General features: G+C 37.0%; 1 protein-coding gene across 5 annotated transcripts in view; it reads left to right on the plus strand.

Annotated features, from left to right (window-relative positions):
* ARHGEF7 (Rho guanine nucleotide exchange factor 7) overlaps nucleotides 1-23,222 on the plus strand; it is a 115,925-nt gene that overhangs the window by 73,236 nt on the left and 19,467 nt on the right. For all 5 annotated transcript variants that reach the window (XM_053970272.1, XM_053970268.1, XM_053970269.1 and 2 more), the window contains 9 exons: nucleotides 8,841-8,979; nucleotides 9,864-9,923; nucleotides 11,109-11,255; nucleotides 13,091-13,177; nucleotides 16,616-16,694; nucleotides 18,059-18,198; nucleotides 18,819-19,043; nucleotides 20,056-20,149; nucleotides 23,020-23,109. In XM_053970272.1, coding sequence (XP_053826247.1) covers nucleotides 8,841-8,979; nucleotides 9,864-9,923; nucleotides 11,109-11,255; nucleotides 13,091-13,177; nucleotides 16,616-16,694; nucleotides 18,059-18,198; nucleotides 18,819-19,043; nucleotides 20,056-20,149; nucleotides 23,020-23,109 — 1,061 coding nt within the window. The remainder of the gene's footprint in view (nucleotides 1-8,840; nucleotides 8,980-9,863; nucleotides 9,924-11,108; nucleotides 11,256-13,090; nucleotides 13,178-16,615; nucleotides 16,695-18,058; nucleotides 18,199-18,818; nucleotides 19,044-20,055; nucleotides 20,150-23,019; nucleotides 23,110-23,222) is intronic.

Consider the following 23,222-nt stretch of genomic DNA (forward strand, 5'->3'; position numbering starts at 1 on the left):
CTGAGGCCAGAATTTGATTAAAATAGTCAATTTTCACTGTTTTCATAGCTTTTGCTATATACTTGTATTCTGATGACTCTCATGTTGAAGCAGCTGTTTGATTGGGGCTGTTTATGCTTGCTGTTGGTGCAGGACAGAACCATGGCTTACTCTTGGAGGTTACCTATAGGACAAATTCTCACAGGATATATCTTGTTCTTGCTTCACACACTTCTCTCCTCTTTGTCTTGTTGTGTTGGACTAAAGTAAAGTCATTTTGAATACTTTTAGCACTTAGAAGACCAAGGGGATCACAATAGATGTTTTTCCTATTGTGTTAGTTTCTTGCAGGAACTCAATCTTTGTTTTAACAGCAACAGTTGTGGTATGTTTGTGAGCTTTACTCATAATGTTATAAAGACAAAAAACCTTCTAGTTACCAAATACTCTGAACTTTCATATATGTTAACAATACATGTAACTATATTCCAACCCCAGCTGGAAAAATCAAGCTGCAAATTCACATTACAGAATAGGCAGAAAGAAGGTAAATTTTTGTCATTAAAATTCAGCAAAACAAAAATATTTTTAAATGCCCTCCAATGAAATCCCTATGTGTTTGCTTTTTTCCAAATTACTCTATTCTTAGTACCATTTTCTGTAAATGATTTTTAATACTCTTGGGAATAGATTTATGTTGTTTGAGTCTTTATGCTCTTCCCCAGAGGTCTGGGATTTAACCTATAGATGGAAGATGACATGTGACAGCAAAGTGATCATCTACATTTCTTTAGATTCAGGGATATCTGTAAAGGATTATCTCAGAACTCAGAGAAATGGTGATAGAAATGGGAGGGAGGAAAGCTGTTTCTTCAGCAAATGGAGAAGAGAAACATTTCTTCTTTCATATTTCTTTTTGTGGAAGATGTCCTAAGAAAAATTCAGCTTCAGGTCTCTCAAGTCCTCTTGACATCAAATCCTGGTGGAGACAATATAAGTATGATAGAAAAGTTAAGCAGGGTTGTGGAAGTTTGTTTGTATTAGATAGCTCAAGGGAAGAGAAGTTGATACAGAGTTTTCTGTTTAATGCTATTGTGTTATTAGGCATGAGTCAACAGAATTGCATCCTACTCTTTGTAATTACCCCCATTTTATTATTCTGTTACCTTAATTTTTGTTGTTCAACACTGCTGTAGGTAGCAAGTAACCTGAATATTCTGGTTGAGACAGCTGCCATGAAAAATCAGAAGGTGGCTTTCAGCAGCTCTGAATCTCTTCCTCTCAGAATGCTGGAAAACTTTTTAATTACATTGTTTCAAAGCAGAGGGAAAGAGAGAAATAACAAACTGGTTGGAGGCATGAAGAAATGTAAAATACTCAGAACTGTCTCTTTGTCTGTTTAGCCAAAATGATTTTAGTGATTAAAAAATCCCCTATAAACCTAAATTTAAAAATTGCCTTGAGGTTTGAGGACAGCCATGATTGTAGTAATGGTGAAACAACTACACTGCTGTTTATACTGGGTAAAATACCAAGGTTTAAGGTTTTTAAGAAAAGGCAGTGTTAGTTGGCTGTTTTGCAAGTACAATTTTACAAGAGTGTCCAAACCCATGTGTTTTCATACTAGCAAAAATAGGGCAAAGGAATAAGTGTATGTGGAATACTTGGACTTTAATATCATGTTTGTAGCATCTGTGCTATTCAGTAGCATTTTAGAGAAGAAAAGGGAACTGTCTGGGACAGTTTGATTTGGAACATAAGTTCTTACTGTCTACAGAAGGTTGTTTCTTGCCATGAGCTCTGTGCAATTCACAAACTGAACACATATGCAATTACTGTACTTCTGAAAACCCTTTTACAGAAAAACTCCAGTAAATGTCAAATTCTTGTATCACAAAATTAGTATTTTCTTCTCATTTTATTAGGGTGCTTGTTTTTCTGGGAACCCATACCAATAAAAAAATCTCCTAGAGAATTGCTCTAGATGAATATTTTTAAAATTTTTATAAAATATACTACTTTTATTATTGTTTTTTACTGTCACTGGCTAAAAAAAAAAGCTTTAAGGAAGTTGGCTAAAGCATTAATTGTATTCTTTCTTCAGAGTGATTGTATCACTTACATTAAAATTTGGTTTGGTAGTGGGGGTTTTTCGTGTCATTTTCTGAGCTATCAATGGTGTTCTTCAAGCAGTGTTGTAAGGCCTGTTAAAATGTTGTTGAGACCTTGTAAAGTCTGTGTGTATGTATAGGCAAAACACTATATTAGTGTGCTCAGAATTACTGTGCACTTCTAGAGAAAAACTTCCTTTGAATAGCATTCTTGTGAAGTAGGTTCTAAATAGCAGTCCTAGGGATGGGGTTGGAGATGTACAAGGGGCATACAATTGAAATGTGACTTTTTATTCCTTTCTCTTAAATGCCATCCAGTATGAATGCAATTCTGTTTCCACTTTATCTTTTGTCATTTACTTCTTGATCATATGCAGCAGCAACATAGGGGCTTTCATTCAGTTAATGCAGAATAAGGGTTTGTTTGTGCATATATGTTCATGTATGTGCATGTTTATGTAAATACACAGTCTGGGCTGAAGGGGGTCAGTTATGTTATTTAAAGAATAAGACATTTGTCATGTTCAAATCTTCAAAGCCACAAACATCTTTCATTTCATTAAGTTAAATTATTAATAGTCAAACTATTAAAAGACTATTAAAGTATTGGCGACCTGAGTGTATGTGGATGTGAAGAAATGGGAATAAAGCCTAATGCAGCCCATATAAGAGTTCAGGTTCCAGAGCTATGTGTTTCTGAAGATGTATTTGCCTCTGATAATAACAGCAACAACAAAATCTTTCTATTAAGTTTGGGAAGAGATTCTTCTTTTGGTTTTAGTTGTGGCTTTATAAGTTTTATCCAGGTGTTAAAACTTTGTGTACAAAATAATTTCTCCTATTTTATGCTGTCTTCAAATTTGGTAGATACCTTTTTGTCTCAGGAATTGTTTTGGAGCTATTGCATACTTTTTTTCCAGAGTTTAAATTCCTTCTGCTTAATGAATCAAGGTTTTTGAAGGATTAAGTAATTTTTCCTCAGATCTGTCATTGTATCTTGTAATTGAGTCTTAAGCCACCGGCTAGAGCTGAAAAGGTGGAGTTTGCCAGGTACGGTTGGGTGGTGCTCTGGCAGAGCTCTGAGTTTTCCATGTTCTCTTCTCACAGTGGCTGTAGTGCCACTGTACACTGTCCCTGTTTTATTTACTTTATTCCCCAACAGTCCCAGCTTTTTTGGCTCCATTGTATCAGGTTTAGTTTTGCTTGAAGATCCCAGTTCACATCTAAAGGTAGGTATTCCAATATGTGGTATTATTTTAGGAGATAATTTTGCTTGCTGGTGAGACCAGTACTACCTTAAGGGTGTAGAGTTTAGTCAATCTAGCACTGTTCCTGTGTGTGCTTCTGATCATGAACATATGCTTGCCTTCCAGTAAGAGAAGTAACAGAACGAGTAATCAAAGGTGTGAAAGAGTGAATGTCCTGCAGATTAAAATACCCAGTTGGACACAAAGTACAGAAATAGGTAGTTGGAACAGGATAAGGAGTGCCAGGAACATGAAATGCTACCTGGCTGGAAAAGATCACAAGCAGCAAAGCAAAGTTCAGTGAAACAAGAAAGTCTAGGAAAAAAAAAAAAAAGAAAAAAAAAAAAGAGGCAGAAGCTAGGACTGGGACTTACTATGGACTATATCCAAAAATGACAAGAGGAAAGATATTTGAGTGGAGGATTTACTGAAGGTTGGATAACATAATTTAAAAAATAAGGCCCCGTTGATCAGTGCACAAAAAATTCTTTTGAGGAAATATGGATAGTACAGACCCAATGTAACCAGCATCAGGTATGTAATTTTGGAGGGGTAGAATGGGGTGTTAAACTTTTTTGCTTTGTTTAAACAGCAGTATATTTATATTAAAACAGGCAGAAGAAATATCTTACCAGAAGAAAATTTAATTTGATGAAAAGGCAGTTGAAAATTACTAACACCTGCTTTTTTTATTTTGCAAATTGGCAAATATCAAGCCAGTTCTCAGCAGCAAGAAAGCTATTCACAAATCTTTACTTGTTGAAACATTAATTTTGCTAGATTCTTCTGTTCTCTGAGATAACATGTCCCAAACATATTCTACACTTGCATCACAGACGTAGCAGTCTGGATAAAATTTGTGGAGCTGGAACATTACAATTACTCTGAGTAACTGGAGCATGGAATACAGATCAGCTTGAGTCAGAAAACTCTTTGTGCTTCCCCCACTTTGGTGGATCCCTGAGCCTGCAAGTGTGCAGGCTGATGTCATACGCTGAGCAGCAGTCCCTGGGAGAGGAGCTTGACTGGGAAGTTTAGCCCTAGGAAATTAAAAGCTGCAGCAGAGGGGTTGCTGAGCTAAGCTGTGTCACAACGCTCTCAAAATGCGGTGCCTGTGTGCAGTCCTCAGACCCCTCAGCAGTGATAGCTCATGCTCCATCTATTACAAACAGAGACCTCCTTCAGAAGTGTAAGTTGTAATTTTAAATGTTTACATTTTTAGTTCCTGGATCTGCTTTCCTCAAGGTTCAATGGCCTTTTCTTTTTTTTGTTCTGTTACTTGTAGGCACATCTGAACTTTATTTTCTTCCCTCTTCCAGTGTGATTTGCAGCTTTTGAGGCAGCTGTTCTGAGGAGGATTTGAATATATTAGTAGGGCTTCAAGACACTTTTCATGGTGACCTTTAAAATATCCCAAGCTGTGAACCAACTCTAGTCTGGAGTGGGGAGAACTCTTCAGTTTGAGATTTCAGAATAAATGAAGCACAGCACTTTTGTATGCTTCTCTGCATTTTATTGTGTAAAGTGATGCGAGTAGTGAATTAAAGTCTCGTCTGCCTCTTTCTGAAAAGCTGCTTCCTTAGGCAGTTGTGACTGAGTTGATGATTTCACTGTTCAAAAGATTTTCCTGTTCAGCTAAATGATAGCTTTTTATTAAAGCATATTCTTAGCTGTGGGCTGGAGTTTAATTTAGCATATACTGCCTAGGAGACTGTGGTACTTGCAGGCATCAATTGAAATTGTGACATGAAAAAGCCATTGTCTTTGGCAAAGCAGCTGACATGGACTTTTTTTATGTTGCAATTAATTAAAAAATGGTTGTGAGATGTTGTCATGTTCGAACAGTATTTTAACCCCCTCATATGTTTTTGAAAGTAAAAGTAAACCCCTGCCGTTATGTCCTGTATACTATTTGTCTTTTGTGACTAAATGAAAGACACTCACTTTAAGCTTTGAGCTAAAGTAACATCCACATTTTGATAGATATTTAATGTCCACAAAGCTGCAGAGCTGCCAGTTTGGTAGCATGAGTAGAATGCTACAGTGGTCTGCATGATGGAACTGCTCAGACAAAATTTTAGGTACTATTGTATTAAAGGAGTGTGTGCCTGTGTTCAGACTCGAGCTTGAATAAGCAGTCATGTCAAAACTTGTCAGAGGGAAGCGTAGAAGTGTATGAAAGAAAACATTGTCTTCTTGGGAATGTTGGGAGGAAAAATACGTCATTCAGTTTTAATTACACCTATTAACACTGCTCCCTGTTAAAGGCTTCATGATGATGCCATTGCTAAGCCTGTTTTTCAGGACTTTGTGTATGTTTCAAGTGAGCTGAGGTTTAAACTTGCTCCATAGAGTCCTATATTGGTGATTAAGTAAAAAAGGCAGTGATCAACACCAGGTTTCACTTGAGCAGAGAACGGCATAACTACTGAGTGTGTTTAGTTAAAGGGATTGCAGAGGAGATAGTGAAAATAAGATAATACCAGCTTTTTATTTCAGGTTTCGAAGAAGTCAATTTTAATTCAAACTACAGTGAATTTTCCCCTGTTTTTTCACACATCTCTTTCATGATGCTGAAGTTGAAGAAATGGAACAATGATAATGAAAATTAGAAATGTGAATGTAGGTGAAACAGTAACCAAAGTTTTTCCTGCAGTAAAAGCATTAAAAAAAAAATAAAAGGGCAGGGGGAAGTGCAAACATTGTCTGAGTGGATAGCTCAGCAAATACTATTTGTATAATGCATTTGTATGCACTCAACACTATGGAGATGGCTGAAGTAATTAGGAATAGGGGGGTTTGCCCCTTAGCAGTCTAAGGGCAAAAATGAGGACTGTTCAGAACAGTGTTAAAATGAGTAGCCTGTGGTATTCAAGAGTGGCACATCCTATGGAAATTGCAGCTTTGTAGGGGTGAGACAATCTGTGTAATACACTTATGGATTGTGCTGCTTGAAATGGGCAAGAGTAGTAGACAGTAAAAGGGCAGAGTTGGTAGAATGAGGCAGCAGGGGCTGTGTCTGACTGAAGCAAACAAAATGCAAAGAATGAGTTTAAACAGCTACTTCCTCTTGGTTCTTGTAGGAAGAAGATGAAGATGAAGGATCAAGTACTGTGTGTAACCTGACTTTATGATGCTGAAATGGGTGGGGGTGATTACGGGTGCAATGAATGGATAAAACAGAAAAGTAATGACTTGCAGATGATCAGTGTCATACACATAGGGAATTGAAATTTAAAACCAATGAGTGCTGTCTGGCAGAAGGGCTTTCCCAGGTGAACTTTGGTAAAGCTTCCTGTGTAAACTGGGTGTCATACCTTTATTACTTACTGGAAACATTTTCTTTCCTTTAACTGAGTCAGGAGTACAGATGACACCACACTGTAGCCATTCAGCCTGATGTTTCAGGAAATTACCCTGAATACTTGACCAGGAAGTAGCTGCTAACATGGTAAATGCAAGACACAGTTACAAGTCAGAATCTGTAGGTTTTTTTAGGGTACCACTGCAGTCAGCTGTCAAATTCTGAAGTGGTGTGATTTTATGCTAAGCAAGGGCTGTGATTAAGGAAGCGTTAGGCAAAGTAGGTCTTCAGCCTCTAGGTATTCAGAGCTGGCCAGCTTTACTTAAATTTAAATTTAAGCTCAAAAAAGTACTCAGGTTCATCTGTGTTGCATTATTATAACCCTTCATGCAAGGTATTGTAGGAAGTTTTTCAAGGTGTTTTAATTTTGGCTAAAACCTGTTTATGTCTCTGATTTAGAAGGCCTGGAGTTGCTGATATTTCCTGCTTAAGAGGGATGCAAGGTTTTTCCCAAGTGTGTCCAGCTCTTCTCTTTGCATCTTTAAAATGCACAGCAGATGTTCGAGAAATCCCCTCACCCTCTTTCTCCACTCTGTAGTTAAATGCAGTTGAAATGGCACAAATACATACACTGAGGAGAACCTGGGCCTCCTTAGAATGGGGACAGAAAGCTCTTGAAAGAGGTGATGTGAAATGATGGACCTGACAATTCAGAAACAGTCATGGCCATACATAAGCTAGGTGTAGCTTAAGCAAATTCCAATTAACTAATCCGAAGACAAGTAAACTTGGAGTAAACTGTGTGGAAAAGTATCTTCTTTTCTGTGAACTGGGGGAAACTTTGCTATCTGGGAGGTGAATGATCCAGATGGGATTGTGGGTAGAGCACTTACGTTGGGATAGGAACGTCACAGCTCACAGAACTGTGGAATCATTTAGGTTGAAAAGGACTTTTAAGATAGAATCCAACTGTTAACCCAGCACTTCCAAGTCCACCACTAAACCACGCCCCTAAGCACCATGTTTGTGTTCTTGTTCTGTTGTCATCTATTTGGACAAATGATATGAATAATCAGTGCCACTTGTTCTGCAATGGGAAGGTGTGTGTGTGTCTTGAATGCAGTAAGATGTTACATTTTTAATAAATGACTTTCTGTATTTTTTTACATAGATTTTTTTGCCTTTAGAATTCTGTGTTCTTTTGCAACTTGTATTTTATGAAGTCTGGCAATCAGCCCAGATGCTGCCGTATCTTCCATTCTGAATGGAGAGGGCTCATTTTGTTCTTGGTGATTTAAACTCTTGAAAAAGTAGTCCTCCTCCACTATAGTCCTCTAAAATCTCTGCATTGTAAGCAGATGATGTTGCTACTTTGTTTCCTTGATAGCAAAGAGAGTTGAAATTCTCAGATCTGGTGTTTCAACTGAGTTGCTGTAAAAGTTGAGGGTCTGGGCCAGTTCTGCATTATTCAAATAACCAAAAAATATCTGGAGAGGGGAAGTAGCAATTCATGATACATGGAAAGAATGGATTTCTTACAGTGGCTTTGCTGTGAAAAGAAGTGTGTTGTATAAGTCCACACTTAATGAAACCCTAGCTCATTAGAGAATAGACTGCACGGTGATTATTTCTACCATTTGTATGAATGTTGGTAATTTTTTTGCATTAACACCTTGGATGTGAGATGAGGTCATTAAACATGTAAGTGCCAGAGAAAAAAAACCTTCTGAAATGTTCTGTCTTCTTATTAGTGCCTGACACCATGAAAATACCTATTTTTAAATTGTATATGAAGCATTTGACTCTTGCTTGTGTATTACTTGTGTAAACTACCTCTAAGGTCGTATGTCATTTTACTAGAATAAAGAGCTGAGTAATAAAATACAGCTTTATTCTGTAATTGTTGCTTGAATGGTGCAACATTTAGGAATTGTCTTTGAGCGCTGGTTATCTAGAACAGTGGATTTGTTCCTATGTATGGTTTTCCCTGGTTGGGTCCCAAATCTGCACGTGGCTTTGTTCCTGTATTTTGTTTAAAACCGGTCACAGCACTTAAGTTATACTTGAATAAATTTTTTATTCATATGCCTGTTTTATTGGCATACTTCATTGCAGGTGAAAAATTGAATCATGAATCCAATGTAATTTATTTGTTTTGATAATTTAATCTTAATTTGTTTAAATATCTTGTGTACACAGTGAGGAACTAGGAGAATTCATGGAGATGAAAGGTGCAAACAGCCCTGGGATCCTTGTACTGACCACGGGCCTCAGCAAACCTTTTATGCGTCTGGATAAATACCCCACGTTACTCAAAGAACTTGAAAGGCACATGGAGGTATATCTTATCAGCATTTATGTTCCAGCTTAATGATGATTTGACAACAATTATTTTAAAGGTACATGTCAAACATGATGGGACCCAAAATTGCATTTGTTTGCTCTTCGGTCAGCCTTCAAAACTACAGGCTGCAGTGGTTTATGTAAAAGTCAGTGCAGTAAAACTTCCTGTAAAAGATAAACATTTAAACTAAAACTATTCAGAGAAGCTAATCATCATCCCTAGAATGATGATTACCAGGGTCTTTAGTTGACTTGACATTGAATGTGTCTACTGCACACTATTTGAGGCCACTTTATCTTGCAGAGTGAGTGCTGCTTTTCACCTCAGTATGCTGAGCATATTGGCAAAATAGTCCCTCTGCTTCTAGTGAGCACTGTCCAAAAGTGATCTTTACAGGACAAGAAGGTGTTTGAGGACCTACGCAAACCTTTGCATTTTATAAGTTACATGTTTGGAGTGGGAAAAAAAGAGAGAAATAGAAAGTGCGTAGGTCTTGTCACACAGATTGGTTTGTCAGCCAGTGACAGCAGAACGTGCTAGATAGTCTCTAGGAAATCACCTTTGTGACAAAGCTAACCTGCTAAACAAAACTCTGTTAATACTTTCCTCTTGGGAATTCAAAATCTCTTATCCACTAGGTCTTGTAAAACTTCCTCGGCTCTATTTTAAGTGTAACTAGGATTGTGCTAAGTAACTGCAGTTTTACTACAAGCCAGATCCACCAGTGTTTAATATAAGGAGGCCATGAAGAGACTAGATCAGTCTACAACTTCAATTTTACAAAATTGTTTATTTGGTTTTAGTTAAGCCTCTAACAGTTTTTAAAATTAATTTTTCTAGAACTGAACCTTTTATGTATGTTTTCTCCATTTTTTTAGGATTATCATCCGGATCGTCCAGATATTCAAAAATCCATGACTGCCTTCAAAAATCTTTCTGTAAGAGTGATAAAAGAATACATTATATATTTTAAGTAGAATGCTTTCTAATTACGCCTTCCTCTATTGCTTAAAAAAGTGGAGCTTTTTCATGAATACGTAATAAATTTTTAAAAGCCTGGAAATCAATGCTGGATGTAGGCAGAGCTAAAGATGGTAATTTGCTGGGGAGTTGTAGTAAGTAGACTATTGGTATAAGAGTTGTGCAAAGTATTCTGCACCTCTTTGTCTGCCCTCTCATCATACTCATCTCCCTTTCTACTAGTGCTTGCATGGCTAGTGTCCTGAAGGGCTTCTTTACAACAAATGAGTACGTGTTCTGATTTTTTTCTATGTGCATTCCTTCTCAGGGAATGGCATTGGATTTAAGAGAGGTTGAAGAGAAAAGTGCTAGTGAAGTTCAGAAGATGCAAAACTTCTAGTAATAATTGGAACAGGAAGCCTAATTTGAACAGATAAGCTGTCTGCTACTGTCTTTACAAAAAAAAAAGAAAAAGTATGCCTCAACTGCAACAAGCAATGATTAATGCAGTCTCAGTTACAAGAAACTTAATGTGTTCTGCTTCCTTTTAGAAATATATACTGATGATAACCTGGCATTTTTTATTTTTTAAATCAGAAATTTAGTGTTATCAGTGTTCAGAAGAGGTTTGTGGATTACATCCTGTTGGGTGTTATAAAAGCAAGAGGAAAAAATTCTGTTGAGAAAAATTCAAAAACCAAGAGTAGAACAGGTTGGAGTTACTTAATAAAAGTAGGAACACAAGGTTATAAACACTCAGGTTTTGCAGAGGTGGCATGTGTCTTCTTACTGAAAGAATATGCTTTGTTGTATAGATATCTGACAGCTGTGTTAATCTTGGCTGCTGAGCATGTTCATTTTTGGTTAGTCATCCAAAATTTGAAGTATAAAGGAAGGAGAAAATTGAGTAACAGAGCTATAGCTGAGTTTGGAATGGTAATTGAAGTCAATGTATTGAAAAGCTGTAATATTTAATTTAGTAAAACTAGTTTATAAAAAATATTGGTAGCAGTCATCTAAATGAAAATGCTTCAAGTAAGGTGCTGTCTTCTGTGCATTACAAGCACAGCAGCAGTAAATACAACTGTAGTGGTATTTCTACCCTTAAACCATTCCAAATTGGTAGAGATTCTAGAGATGATGTTTTTCCCTATGTTTGTTAGGCACAATGTCAAGAAGTACGGAAACGGAAAGAACTTGAACTGCAAATACTGACAGAAGCTATTCGTTGCTGGGAGGGAGAGGACATCAAAACACTTGGCAATGTGATTTACATGTCCCAAGTAATGATTCAGTGTGCTGGAAGTGAGGTAATGTCCTTCTCATCTTCACTGTCACTCCTCCAATTTTGAATAAAATTCATTATAATCATTATACAACAGAAAGAAAGAGAATGCTTCAGAGATGGTAATCTAAGCTGAAGTCTTTGTGTTGATTTAAGGCATGTTTTACAAAACCTGAAATAAAATTCATTGAAGATGGATGGTCTCTTCTGTAAAATTTACTGAAAAATTACAACAGTAGTTATAAATATTCTAAGATGGTTTTTGCAGGGCTTTTTTCAGAGGGCATAATTGAACAAGATTTTCTATGTGTTGTTATATTACAGGATCATTGTGCATAGCAGTTATTACAGTGTGTTTTAAATAAAAAAAGGTTTAAAGATTTATGTTGTAAGGCATCTGAGACAAACTCTTTTTTGGCTGTTATGGGCACATTGCTCAAGTAGTAAATTTTGAAATACAAGCTTGAGTACCAAATGCTCTTTGAGAAATAGAACAAGAAGATACATTAGAAAGTTACAAGTGACAAAGTGGGGTGATTTCTTTTTTCCTAACCAAAGAAGCAAATAAAACGTAAAGAAAAACTTGTCCTACCAGAACTAATGTTAAAATAATCTGAAAAGCAAGTGCCAACAGAAAGGCAATGTTATACAGGTTACTGACATGTTTTTCTTGCTTGTTGTTCTCCTGAAAAATCAATGAGGCTTTGAATTTGATGAGGACTTTTGAATTGCAACCTCATTCAGTCCATTTCCTCCCTTAGAACAAAGAGGTCCATAAAGTGTTTATGCAATTGAATATTTAGAAGTTAGTCACTTGATATTTTTCTCTGATATTATGTTAGGTGTTAAAGTAAATAAATAAGATTCAGTAGAGCTGATAGTGCATCTTCTGCAGTCATGTCTCTTTTTGAAGCCAGCAAAACCAATCACCATCCCCCACTCTCATTATGAGGTAGAATGTCAAATGTAATGGACTTCTAGAAGATTCTGTTTAGCATTGCAGCTTTTTGGCAAGACACAGGACAGCTTCATTTGTGCAACAGCAACTGGGTTTGGTTTTGTCTTTCTAAAAATGATATAAACATTTGCAAATGTTTACCTAAAAACATTAAAACCTGCTAAAGAAGTGTAATTTTGAAAATATGCTTGAAATTAGGACGGTGGCTTTGTCAGTTGATATACTTATGTTGTCATTCAAATATTACACTTTAATGCTTCTCCTTTTTGTTGTCTATAGCAGTAGATTTAGAGTAAACTTACCCTCCTTCCTTAAAATACCCCAAAACAAAACCACAATGGATGAAACCATACATGAAACCAGAAAATTAAAACCAGAACAAAGTAATGAGTGCTTTTGTTGTGACTATACTAATTATTCCTTTGCCTTTTCTACTTCTGGGCATAATCCAGTGTTTAAAAATCTGATCTCCAATTTGAGAGACCACAGTCTTGATATGACTGTAACAGTATCCATCTAAATTATAGGAAGAAATAGATCCAGTATGTAATTTTGGTTTTACTGAAATTGGCCACACAGTTGTTATCATATTAAGCAAGGTCAGTATTTCACCCAGACTATAAAATTCCTGTTTTAAAACACAAGGCTGTAATCTTCTGGAAAATGTATAGGCACATGTTAGTAGCATTTTTCAAATAGAAAATAAGTAATTCTGTCTTCTTTCCTTTTTTTTTAATTTTCTTTTTTTTTTCCCCTAAATACAATGGAGAAATAGTTTTGCACTGAGCAAATATTTGTGGAGTAATCATCCAGCTAAAATGCTGATAGCTTTTAGTAATAGAAAAATGGGAGAAGGGACTTGTGATAGTGTATTTACTTTTTCATTTTCTTCTTTTAACAAGGAAAAGAATGAAAGATATCTTCTTCTCTTCCCCAACATTTTGCTAATGTTGTCTGCCAGCCCAAGAATGAGTGGGTTTATCTATCAGGTAAAGTAATACATTTACATACATATGTGTAAAAATGTGTTGGGGGTTGTGTTCTTTCCAAATGATATTTCATAGGAAACTTGGAAGGAATATTAAACTTTTGCACTTATAAAGATAAAAGGTAATATCTGCAATAAGAAGTGGTCATCTGTCTTATGAAATTCTGGCCTAGAAGCCCAGGGTTTGATTTTCTTTGTAGCTGTGACTATCACCAAGGAGACATTGGGTTTTTTACCTTGTTAATAGTGGCTGATGACAGGAAATATTGGTAGCTTTTTAGATCTGTGTGGGAAACCAGTGTTGCTGCATAGGTTTGTTAGTGCTCTTTGACTGCTGCTTGAGACTTAACAAAATTGCACAGCCCCCTTAAGCTTTCATTAGGATGAATTAGGCTGTTACCATTAGTTTGTTTAGATGCATCCACATTAGTGTTTTATCTTGGAATCAGTGGCACACTTGAAAAAGGCATCTTTTAGTTTTTTCTGTTTAATGAGCACTGAGTCACAAAGTAGTTGTTGTTTTGGGGCTCACAGACTAGATTCCATCTGGATGAAGTTGAAGTGGAAGGCATGCTCCAAATGTACACTTGATATGCTCTAACTATGGGAAAAGATAAGTACATGGAGTGACATTCAGTCACTGGCCCCAGCCTCGGGCTCCCTGGAGTAGCACCACCTGGAATGCATACAAGGTGGCCCTAGGGAACTTAGCACCAGGTATTTCACTTCAAATATCCTCTACTCACAGCTGGTAGACAGAGTCTTTGAGCTCTCTCTCAAGTTTCCTAGCTGAGTACTTGCAGCTGTTGTCCCACAGGCCTGTTCCAGAGGTGGAACAACTGCTGGAGTGCAGGGGTGCCATTTGTCTTGGCTCACCTGTAGCTCTAGGCTGTGTTTCACAAAAGCACTTGCATCTTGGGTATATAGTTTCAAAGACTCCTGAGAGAGGCAAATGTGCAATCCATGACTTCCAAACTCTTGTAAATGTTCCAAGTAATGCCATGTGGGTTTGGGGCATCACAGTAAAATACCAAAAGACAGGGAAAAGCTGCAACAAAGTTCTTAAAGGAGACAGAGATTTCACCTACTAGAAATGCTTCTGTAAAATAGACACTTGAACAGCTCATTCCTTTCTCCTGAGCAGTGATTTGCCTGCTTCAAAGGAATGCTGAAGGTTGGTCATTCAGTGTTCCTATGTGATCAACCACAGTCACAAAAATGTGACTTTTTTTTTTTTTTTTTTTAATTAAGAGCAATTAAATTCCAAAATTTGTGTTTGGATTCGTACCTTACCTGCCACAATTGTAGATGGATTTTTCTGAAATGCTGCTGCATTAGGTGGTTCAAGTGGACAGTCAAGTTTGTTAACTTTGTGACACTTCAAATTATCCCAGTGTTAATGGAAGAAGATAGTAGAAAAGACAGGTCAGTTCTGTGTTCCAAGTGGCACAGTCAGAATTTCTGGTGAGGATAGCTTCTTCTGTACTGATTACAAAGCAGCTGACTGGAAATTTAGTATGTTAACAAGCAGCATGAAATTAAAAAGCTTTATTTTTCCTCTCCTATCACTTGCATTTCTTCTTCCCACTCACTTTATCCCCTAGATGTACATCATTGTTCAGTAAATAAATAAGCCATTTTCTGTGATTTGTCTTCAGTTTCTGCTCAGAATGGCCAAGCCCTTTCTTGGTGTTCACTATCCAACCACCCCTTGAAAGCAAAACTCTTAATTTTCTCACAACCTCATGTGTGATAGTCCCAGCACTGAGAATGTCCCAAATTTTATTGACTACATGTTCACAGTAAGGTGAAATTATTTCATCACTGTGTCTGAGACAGTTGACCAGAGCCCATGTCTAGAGTGCATAATGTGGGCCTCCTGGAACTTTTTTCTGAGGTTCACATCTCAGAACTGGGATGGATATGGGCAGAAGATGATGCGGTTCTCCCAGTCATTCTCTGGGAAATTATGCCATTGGAGGCATCATCCTACATAAGACCTTCCCTGCATTTCTGAATAGCCCACTGGTTTTCAGGCTTCAGATTTTCTGGTTGATAATGTTGATACCTACCACAGGAGCTAATGGGAAGAACTTCTAGCAGGGGTAAGCTGAAGTCATAAGGAGCAAGGACCACACTTCTTAGGAGGGCTACATGATTGTTTGTTAAAAGAAGGGAAATATAAATTATTCGCAAGTTCACTTCAGCTTTCTGTTTTGCTGACTTTGTTCTTTTTCTTGCCATGTGGTTCAGGTGATCTCTGTCTCCAGTGTACCCCTATATTGCCTCCCCACCTGTGTCAGCAGTTCTTACACATCTCTCTTGTTGTGGTTTTATGCTGTGTTATTCATGAACCAGCAAACATAGGGAAAAAGGGAAAAGAGCAAATTTTAGCTTCATTATGTAGTGCACATGGCCACCATGTTTCCTTCAGTGGGGAAGCTGCCACAAGAGAACTCCTCCTTTTTCTTTGGTATCTTGGGCCTGAGCATGCTGTGCCTACAGAATACCAAGTGATTTTTCGCTTTTAAGCAACTAAGAAACCTTTGTCCATTCTGCTGTCTTTAGGAAAGAGGAAAACATAAAGTTTGTTTTTATTCTTTTTGCTCTGTTGGAGCCAAAATTCCACAGTACATAGTATTTGTGCTTTTGCCAGTATTTGCTGAATAGTGTTTCTGTGCAGGAGAATACAGGATGTCTTAAAGAACTTTTCTTGAAGTTTCATTTTCAATAAAACCTTTCATCCCACAAATACTCAATTTTATTTATTCTTCTGTGTTTCTAAAGGGTCAAAAAGTTATCCTGACATTTTTTCCTGCTTGACTGGGTTTAAAATGGGATTTCCTGCAAAGTTAGTATGTTCTTCTGAAGAAAACTTAAAAATTTGAAGGCGCTAATTTCTTTTTTTTTTCCCCTCAAAGTATTTCCGTGAGGGAATTTAGTAGAAGTTTTATTAGAGAAATAAATCTAATATTCGTTAGTAAATAATTGATGCATTTATTTAGTGAAATACTCCCTTATAAATTTACTTGTTCTACAGACCTTATTCTGGGAGCTAATAAGGCAGTTTGCAAACAAATGTGGTTAAAGAAGAGTCACTGTTGCCTCCAGTCATGTAATATGATCCTGAAGGTCTCAGTTTCAAGAACCCAAGACTGAGGAATGATCACTATTGTATTTGTATGGATTTTTGTAGCCTGAATAGGTATCGGCTAGACTTACTGACATCACAGATGTCATTTACAGAAATTGGACACATGAAAAACTCCCATTGACATGTCTGTATGGATTTTTGAATGTTTTTAAACCCACTGGGTTTATGTGTCAATTTACTGTGAATGTCTTTTTTCAGAGCTTAAAGTTAGTATTTTCTTTAATTGGCAATGCTTTTATGTATTTTGTATTTAATGTTGATGTTACCATCTTTTTTCTTTTTAAGGGAAAACTGCCTATGACAGGAATGACTATTACAAAGCTAGAAGACAGTGAAAACCATAAAAATGCATTTGAAATATCAGGTATTGCCCATTAGTATTTCTATTTATTAGTTATTCCAGGATACACTGTTTCAAACATCAAATGCTCATTCTGAACAGAGGAAAAAACTTTATGGGGAGGGTGACCAAGCACTGGCACAGGGTGCCTGGGGAGATGACTGTCCTTGGAGGTACTGGAAACCATCCTGGCCATGATCCCAGGCAACCAGCTCCAGGTGTCTGTGCTGGAGCATTGGGGAGTGTGACCTACAGAGGTCCCTTACAGCCTCAGCCATCCTGTGGCTATACAGATTTTGTAACACAGCTACCCAGAGCCTCACTTGAAGGTTGTTTTTTACTGCTTCTCTTAAGCAGTTAAGGAGCTCTTTGCATGGGATTTGTCCTGGAATTTCTGTATTTTAATGAATGGAAGCAGTAGCCTTGGAGAAGGCCTTTTGTGATGAAGCAGTTCCAAGTATACTATTTACTGAAAGAATAGGAATTTGAGAGACTCTGGAAGAGCTTTGAGCAAGAGTTTTCTTCTAGAAATTTTCCACCTCTTTCTGAGAAAACAAGATGCTTCTTTAGCATCTCTGATGTCAATGACTGTTGCCATTGTGCTTATAGGTAATTTCTATCTGTTTAGTCATTCATTTCATAATGTACGTCCTGAGACAATTTAAAGGACAGTGCAGGGTCCCCATAGTGGAGTTTTGGATCCTCATTAATTTCCTGGATCAGTTCTTCATCCAAGCAGGTTACATTTAAAGAAACTAATTTTGACTGTCTCAAGTATGATATCAATGCTATGAGTCTCAGGGGAAAAAAAATGTTTATATTGAGGAAAAAAATGCATTTTTGCAGTAATAGCTATGAAGCTTACCTCAAGGGGAATGTGATGGGTTAAATGGTGTTAAATGTTTATATATGGTGCAGAAGTGAAAGTTATCTTTGGTTGAGATTACATTCCCAAGTGACTTTTGCCTTAGCTTTAATTTTATGCCTTCTTCTGAGAGAAGACTGGTGAACTCTTATTTTATAACTTTTCCTGTGTTGTTGTGTACAGACTCAAGAATGACATTTTGGGCTATGTTATGCCCTTGCTGGGGAGGATGGAGAAGCATAAGGCTGGTAGATGAGCCTGTCTCCTACTCTTGTCATTTAGGGTTGTGCTTAATTAGAGCTAGGGGGAAAAAAGTAGTACTCCTGTGCTAGACTAAGAATAAATACATGGAGGCCATGTGTGTTACAACCTGGAAATTGGGATGCTGTTGTACTGAAAATATGACTTAAATTTTTGCTTTTTCCTGTCAATATTCTAGGAAATTACTGTCTTTTTAATCATGTCAGATCAACTAACCTGTTATTTTTTCATTTCCTATGTCTTTCTGGTTTCCATCACCTAGGAAATATGATTGAAAGGATATTAGTATCTTGTAACAACCAACAAGATTTGCATGAATGGGTGGATCACCTGCAGAAGCAAACCAAAGTCACAACTGTTGGGAATCCCACCATTAAACCTCACTCTGTGCCATCTCACACGGTAAGAAATGAATGAGCAGAATTAGGTTCTAATTAGGTATTCTGGCAATTATAACACCATGGAAAGACTTTTTTTTTTTTTAGCCATTAGTAACAAAACCTGAATTTTGTCACTGTAGTTTAATAGGTAAAAAGATAATTCTGTTTTTAATTGTGTGAACAAAGAATAAAATGCTTAAAACAGTGTAACAGTTAAATGGGGTGAAAAAAAGTTCATTATCATTACTTTTTCTGTTTTGACCAAGTGCATGCATCACTATTTTTTAAGTATACTTAGAACAGTAGGTTGTAATTGGTGATGTACTTGACAGGCTGTGGAGAAACAGTAATTTCTTTTGGGTTCTGCATTTGAATTGTTGGATATGAATGGTTCTAAATTTAGCTCCACCCTTAGTAGTGAGAGAAGTGGGAGCAAGGCTGTTCTATCTTTAGTTTGTATGTGGTAGACAATAAAAAAATTTAAGCTCCTTTTTTCCAAAAAATAATTTAGTGTAAATTTTTTCGAAGGCCAGCTGTAATAAACAGAAATGCTATAGCAAGTGGGATTATTTCACCAGTCCTTGATGACACTGTCTCCATTATGGTAATATGCCTTCTTTCCTTTCCCATCATGTTTGACAGCTTCCTTCCCACCCAGTGACTCCCTCCAGCAAGCATTCAGACAGCAAGCCAATACCACTGACTCCTGCCTACCACACTCTCCCTCATCCCTCACATCATGGGACTCCACATACCACAATAAACTGGGGACCGCTGGAGCCTCCCAAAACGCCCAAGCCTTGGAGCCTGAGCTGCCTGCGGCCCGCACCTCCGCTACGGCCTTCGGCAGCTCTTTGCTACAAAGAGGTGAGGTGCAGCAGCCAAGAAACAAGACAGTGTGGCAGCCCTTCAGTAGGAAGTTGTAATTTTTTTGTGGTGGCTCTTTGTATGTGACTTTCCTTTAATTTTGTAAATCTCGTAAACAACAGGGAAAAAGTGAGAGTTGATCTGCAGTGCAAGATTTGTATTGAAACTTATGTAAGAGATTCTTCTGTTTGGCTGTACTATATGCTTATTTTGTAATTTAACTTGAAATCCTTTTATGCTTTCATGTGTAGGCCACTAAATTCTCCAGAGTATTAAAATTTCAATAATCTTTGTAGTGTTTAGTATACAATAATGTCCAAAACCTATCTTGATCAACTTTGGTAGGTCCTGCTCAATCACCTTTTTATTTTCTTGTTCTGTATTTTCACGGAAGATGTACTGTATCCTTAAGGTAAAAGGCAGAGCAACATCTTCCTTTTGTACCTGAAACTTAGTATTGTTCCTGTAAATTACTATGATCACATTTTAAGCAGAAATGCTACTGGATTTGTTGTTTCTTTGTGGTATTTGTTTGTTGTGTTGGTTTTTGGTTTTATTTCCTATAGACCTCTGTAAAAGCAGACCTAAACTTTCACAAATTTTGGCTTTGAAAGCTATTGTACCTGCCAAGCTTCCTTGTTAGGTCCTTTTTTACTTGCTTCCCACTAGACAAGTGAAATGGGTTGTCTCTTCAACTGTTCAGGAAAAAGACCTGTTAATGTATTCCTGCCTCTTCTCTTCACTCTAGATCCCAAGCAGCTGAATGCCTTTGCAGCAGGTTTTATGCATATTTCTCTTAATAGAACAGATAAAATACTTGGCTGTGTGTGTAGTTGGAGGAAGGGTATAGAGGAAATCAGCCAATTCAAGTGAATTGAACATGGCAAAAATATTAGTAAACTGAATTTTGGTGCTGTTAAAAGGTTTTTAGTTAGTAATTCCTGTATGCATCTTAGAAGTTAAATTCTTGAAATGCTGTCTAGAAGCACTACTTTTTATTTTTCCCATACAGGATCTCAGTAAAAGCCCTAAAACCATGAAAAAGCTGCTTCCCAAACGCAAGCCAGAGCGGAAGCCATCGGATGAAGAGTTTGCACTGAGAAAAAGTAAGAGAGACTTGAACAAATATCTGCATAATACAAAGGGTGGAATTAACATCAGTTTAAATTCTGTATGAGTTAGGTGTACAGTGTAAGCAAGTTACCTGGTTTCCACTCTAATGTCAGGGCAGAGGGGTAGATATCTCCAGAGGATGATTTGTTACAGTCATCTTATGCTGTGGTGGCATTTGTAGAGCTTTATTGATTGCTACAGTGGATGTCTGCTTGTGAAGTGCCTACTTCTGTTTGTTACAGAAGGAAGAGAGGTTCACTAGAGAGCCAGGTGAAGTTCAGTGAGGTAAACCTGTCTTTTAGTACTGTAAACAACAAGGTGAAGATACTGAACCAGTCTTGCAGAGTACTTTGTAGCTGTGTTCTTTACTTGGTCTTAGTAGGAGCTTCTGTTGTCTTGGGTGCTGGAAAGCTGGTTATTGCTGCTGATTTGAAGACTAGTTGCTTCCACAATCCTTCTAGGATCCAACAGTCTTCTCCTATCTCTTGTAAATAAAGTCATTTGCTCATGTCTGTATCTAAATAAATTGCAGATATTTAGGCTGCCTGAAGTCTGAAGAAAAACACTGATCTGAGAGAATGTACACAAAAAGAGAGATCAAAATCTGGATGTTGGGATAATTTGAAGTGGAGGGAGCATTAATGTTAATCAAACAAGCATAGTATTCACTTACTTGTCAGTGTTGCTGTAATTTTTCCTTAGAAATGTGTGTGAATGAATAATCTGATTACTTGTATCAATAAAAGACAGGGTGTTTTATTGGACAGATTTATGCTATAGCTTTTGCTTCTCTGTGTCTGTCCTTTGCTCATGGGTTTTTTAAGATACTCTGTGCCATGAGTGTTCAGTGCATGAAGTGTGTTATTGTGGCAGTTGTCTCTCACAGGCTTATATAGAGTTGGAGAGAAAAAGCTTTTCCTCAGGGTGCTCTTGGTTTGTCTGAGGTGTTAGTCCTTCTGAATGTTCTGTGAATTTCATGTGGCAAAGGTTAAGGTAGTGAGTAGAATGATTCTCTGTTGATGGATGTGCAGGTGGATGTTGTAGTTCAAGATGTTTTATCCTTACAGCAAGGCATTTGTTTAGGAAAAATGGAAACAGTGTAATACAGTATCATTTCAGATGTTGGAGAATGGAGATTCAGTAATTGTAATGATGATGATGAAGCTGCCAACTTGCAGGTTTAATAACTGTTAAAGAACACAATGGGAAGAGTTAAGGGTTTTTACTTGGGGGAAGGAAGGAGTCTGTAGCTTGCAAATACATTGTTCTACTCCCGATTCGATAACTTTTATTGAAACATATTTTTTGGTAGCTTTTAGTCAAAGAGTGTTTCTTACAGATTCTTGGTATTCATCTTCCCTAATCAGTAATTAGAAGCTTCTGTTAGCGTTCCTTCAACTTTCTCTTTTTTTTTTTTTTTTTTTTTTTTTGTGGCGCTATAAAAGTTTCCCACTTCTATCGAACTTAAAGCATATTGATAGAGAGGTCTGGGTTTTGTTACTTCCTTTCTCAGGAATCCAGAGGATTTATGGGCTATGTTTTGAGAACTGCTGTGTCAAATTAGCATTTCAACAGACAAAACAAGTGAGATGTTTCAACTGACTGCCCTCAAAATGCTATTTCAGGAAGTAGTATTTGCCCTGCTACTGTAATTATATGGTGCTGCATTCTAACTAAAAAATCCAATTATTTTTCCTGCCTTGAAAGAGGGATAACCCATATTTTGGAGTTTCTGTATCTCTTAAGCTGTAGGAAAATTATATTGGGTCAAGATAATTTCTGCAGTAGCTAGCATTTGTCCCAACATATGTTTGGAAAGCCGGCTTTGTTGTGGTGATAATAAATCACAAAACCCAACAGGATGCCTTAGCTGGCAGAGAATACAACTGCATTTTGATGTTGAAGGCTGCTCAGATTCATGTAGCAGGACATTTTCAAACCTAGCGATTTCATAGGTGAAAGGAGGAAAAATGCTTTTAAAACAACAAATTGTCTTTCCTTGCACATAAACTTCTGCTTTAATTTAAACTAATAATGGTAGAGGTAGAGGTACACTCTATTGTGAGTGAACAATTTGACACTAGTTTTACTGAGTCACCCAATGAGATTTGCTGTGGAGCTTTACCTTTTGGAAAATGTTGCCATGTTAAGCTTGAATAGTTAAATTTGTTCAGTAGTGCTCTTTCTGTGTTGAAGTCTGAGTATTTTAGGGTAGTCACTTTTCACAGATACGTGTACATGACAGTGGCATCTTCCCTTCTGCACGATGGACTGAAGTTATGCTGTTAATCCTGAGTTCTATTTTCAATGTTGAAAGTGCTGTTTCAGTGCTGTTGAAAGGGGTAGATTTGATTTTGTATATATATATAATATATACACAAACGCACGTATATACATATACACACACAAATGCAAAAAAGTTTTCAAGATGTTTTCTGTGAATTGGTATTCTGTTTCTTGATTTCTTTGATTAAATAATGCAATAGTATGCATACTGAATTGTGTGTTTTATATAATAACTTGAGTATTTAGGGGTTTTTCAGTAAAATGACTGCTTTAGAATGAGAGTCCTCACACTTCAAAACACATTCTGTACAACATCAGATGCTCAGAAAATATCTTGAATGTGTGGGTGGTTACTTGGAATTGAATTATTTCTAAGCATTTCAAAATAGTATTTGTCTTTTTAAACTGTTACTTTTGTTCATTGAAGTTTGATTTTTAAAATGGTATGATTAAAATAATTTTGAAGGGTTGATTAGGCTGAACTTTGGACTCAACCAAACTGTACTGATTCATAAAGGCTTTTCTCTATTAAGAAACATGCCCATGTTTAAAATTCTGTTTTTCCTGTTGATTCTAGGTACAGCTGCTTTAGAAGAAGATGCTCAAATTCTTAAAGTCATAGAAGCATATTGCACAAGTGCCAAAACACGTCAAACATTAAATTCAAGTAAGTTAGCCATTTCTACCCATTTCAGTACTTTCTAACTAAAATACAAATAAGATACTTTGCAAAAGCGAGTACTGTATATCCTCAGCCCTTTGCAAATAGCAAGCTGGACC

This window comes from Vidua macroura, chromosome 2 (assembly GCF_024509145.1).
Source record: "Vidua macroura isolate BioBank_ID:100142 chromosome 2, ASM2450914v1, whole genome shotgun sequence".
Taxonomy (NCBI): domain Eukaryota; kingdom Metazoa; phylum Chordata; class Aves; order Passeriformes; family Viduidae; genus Vidua; species Vidua macroura.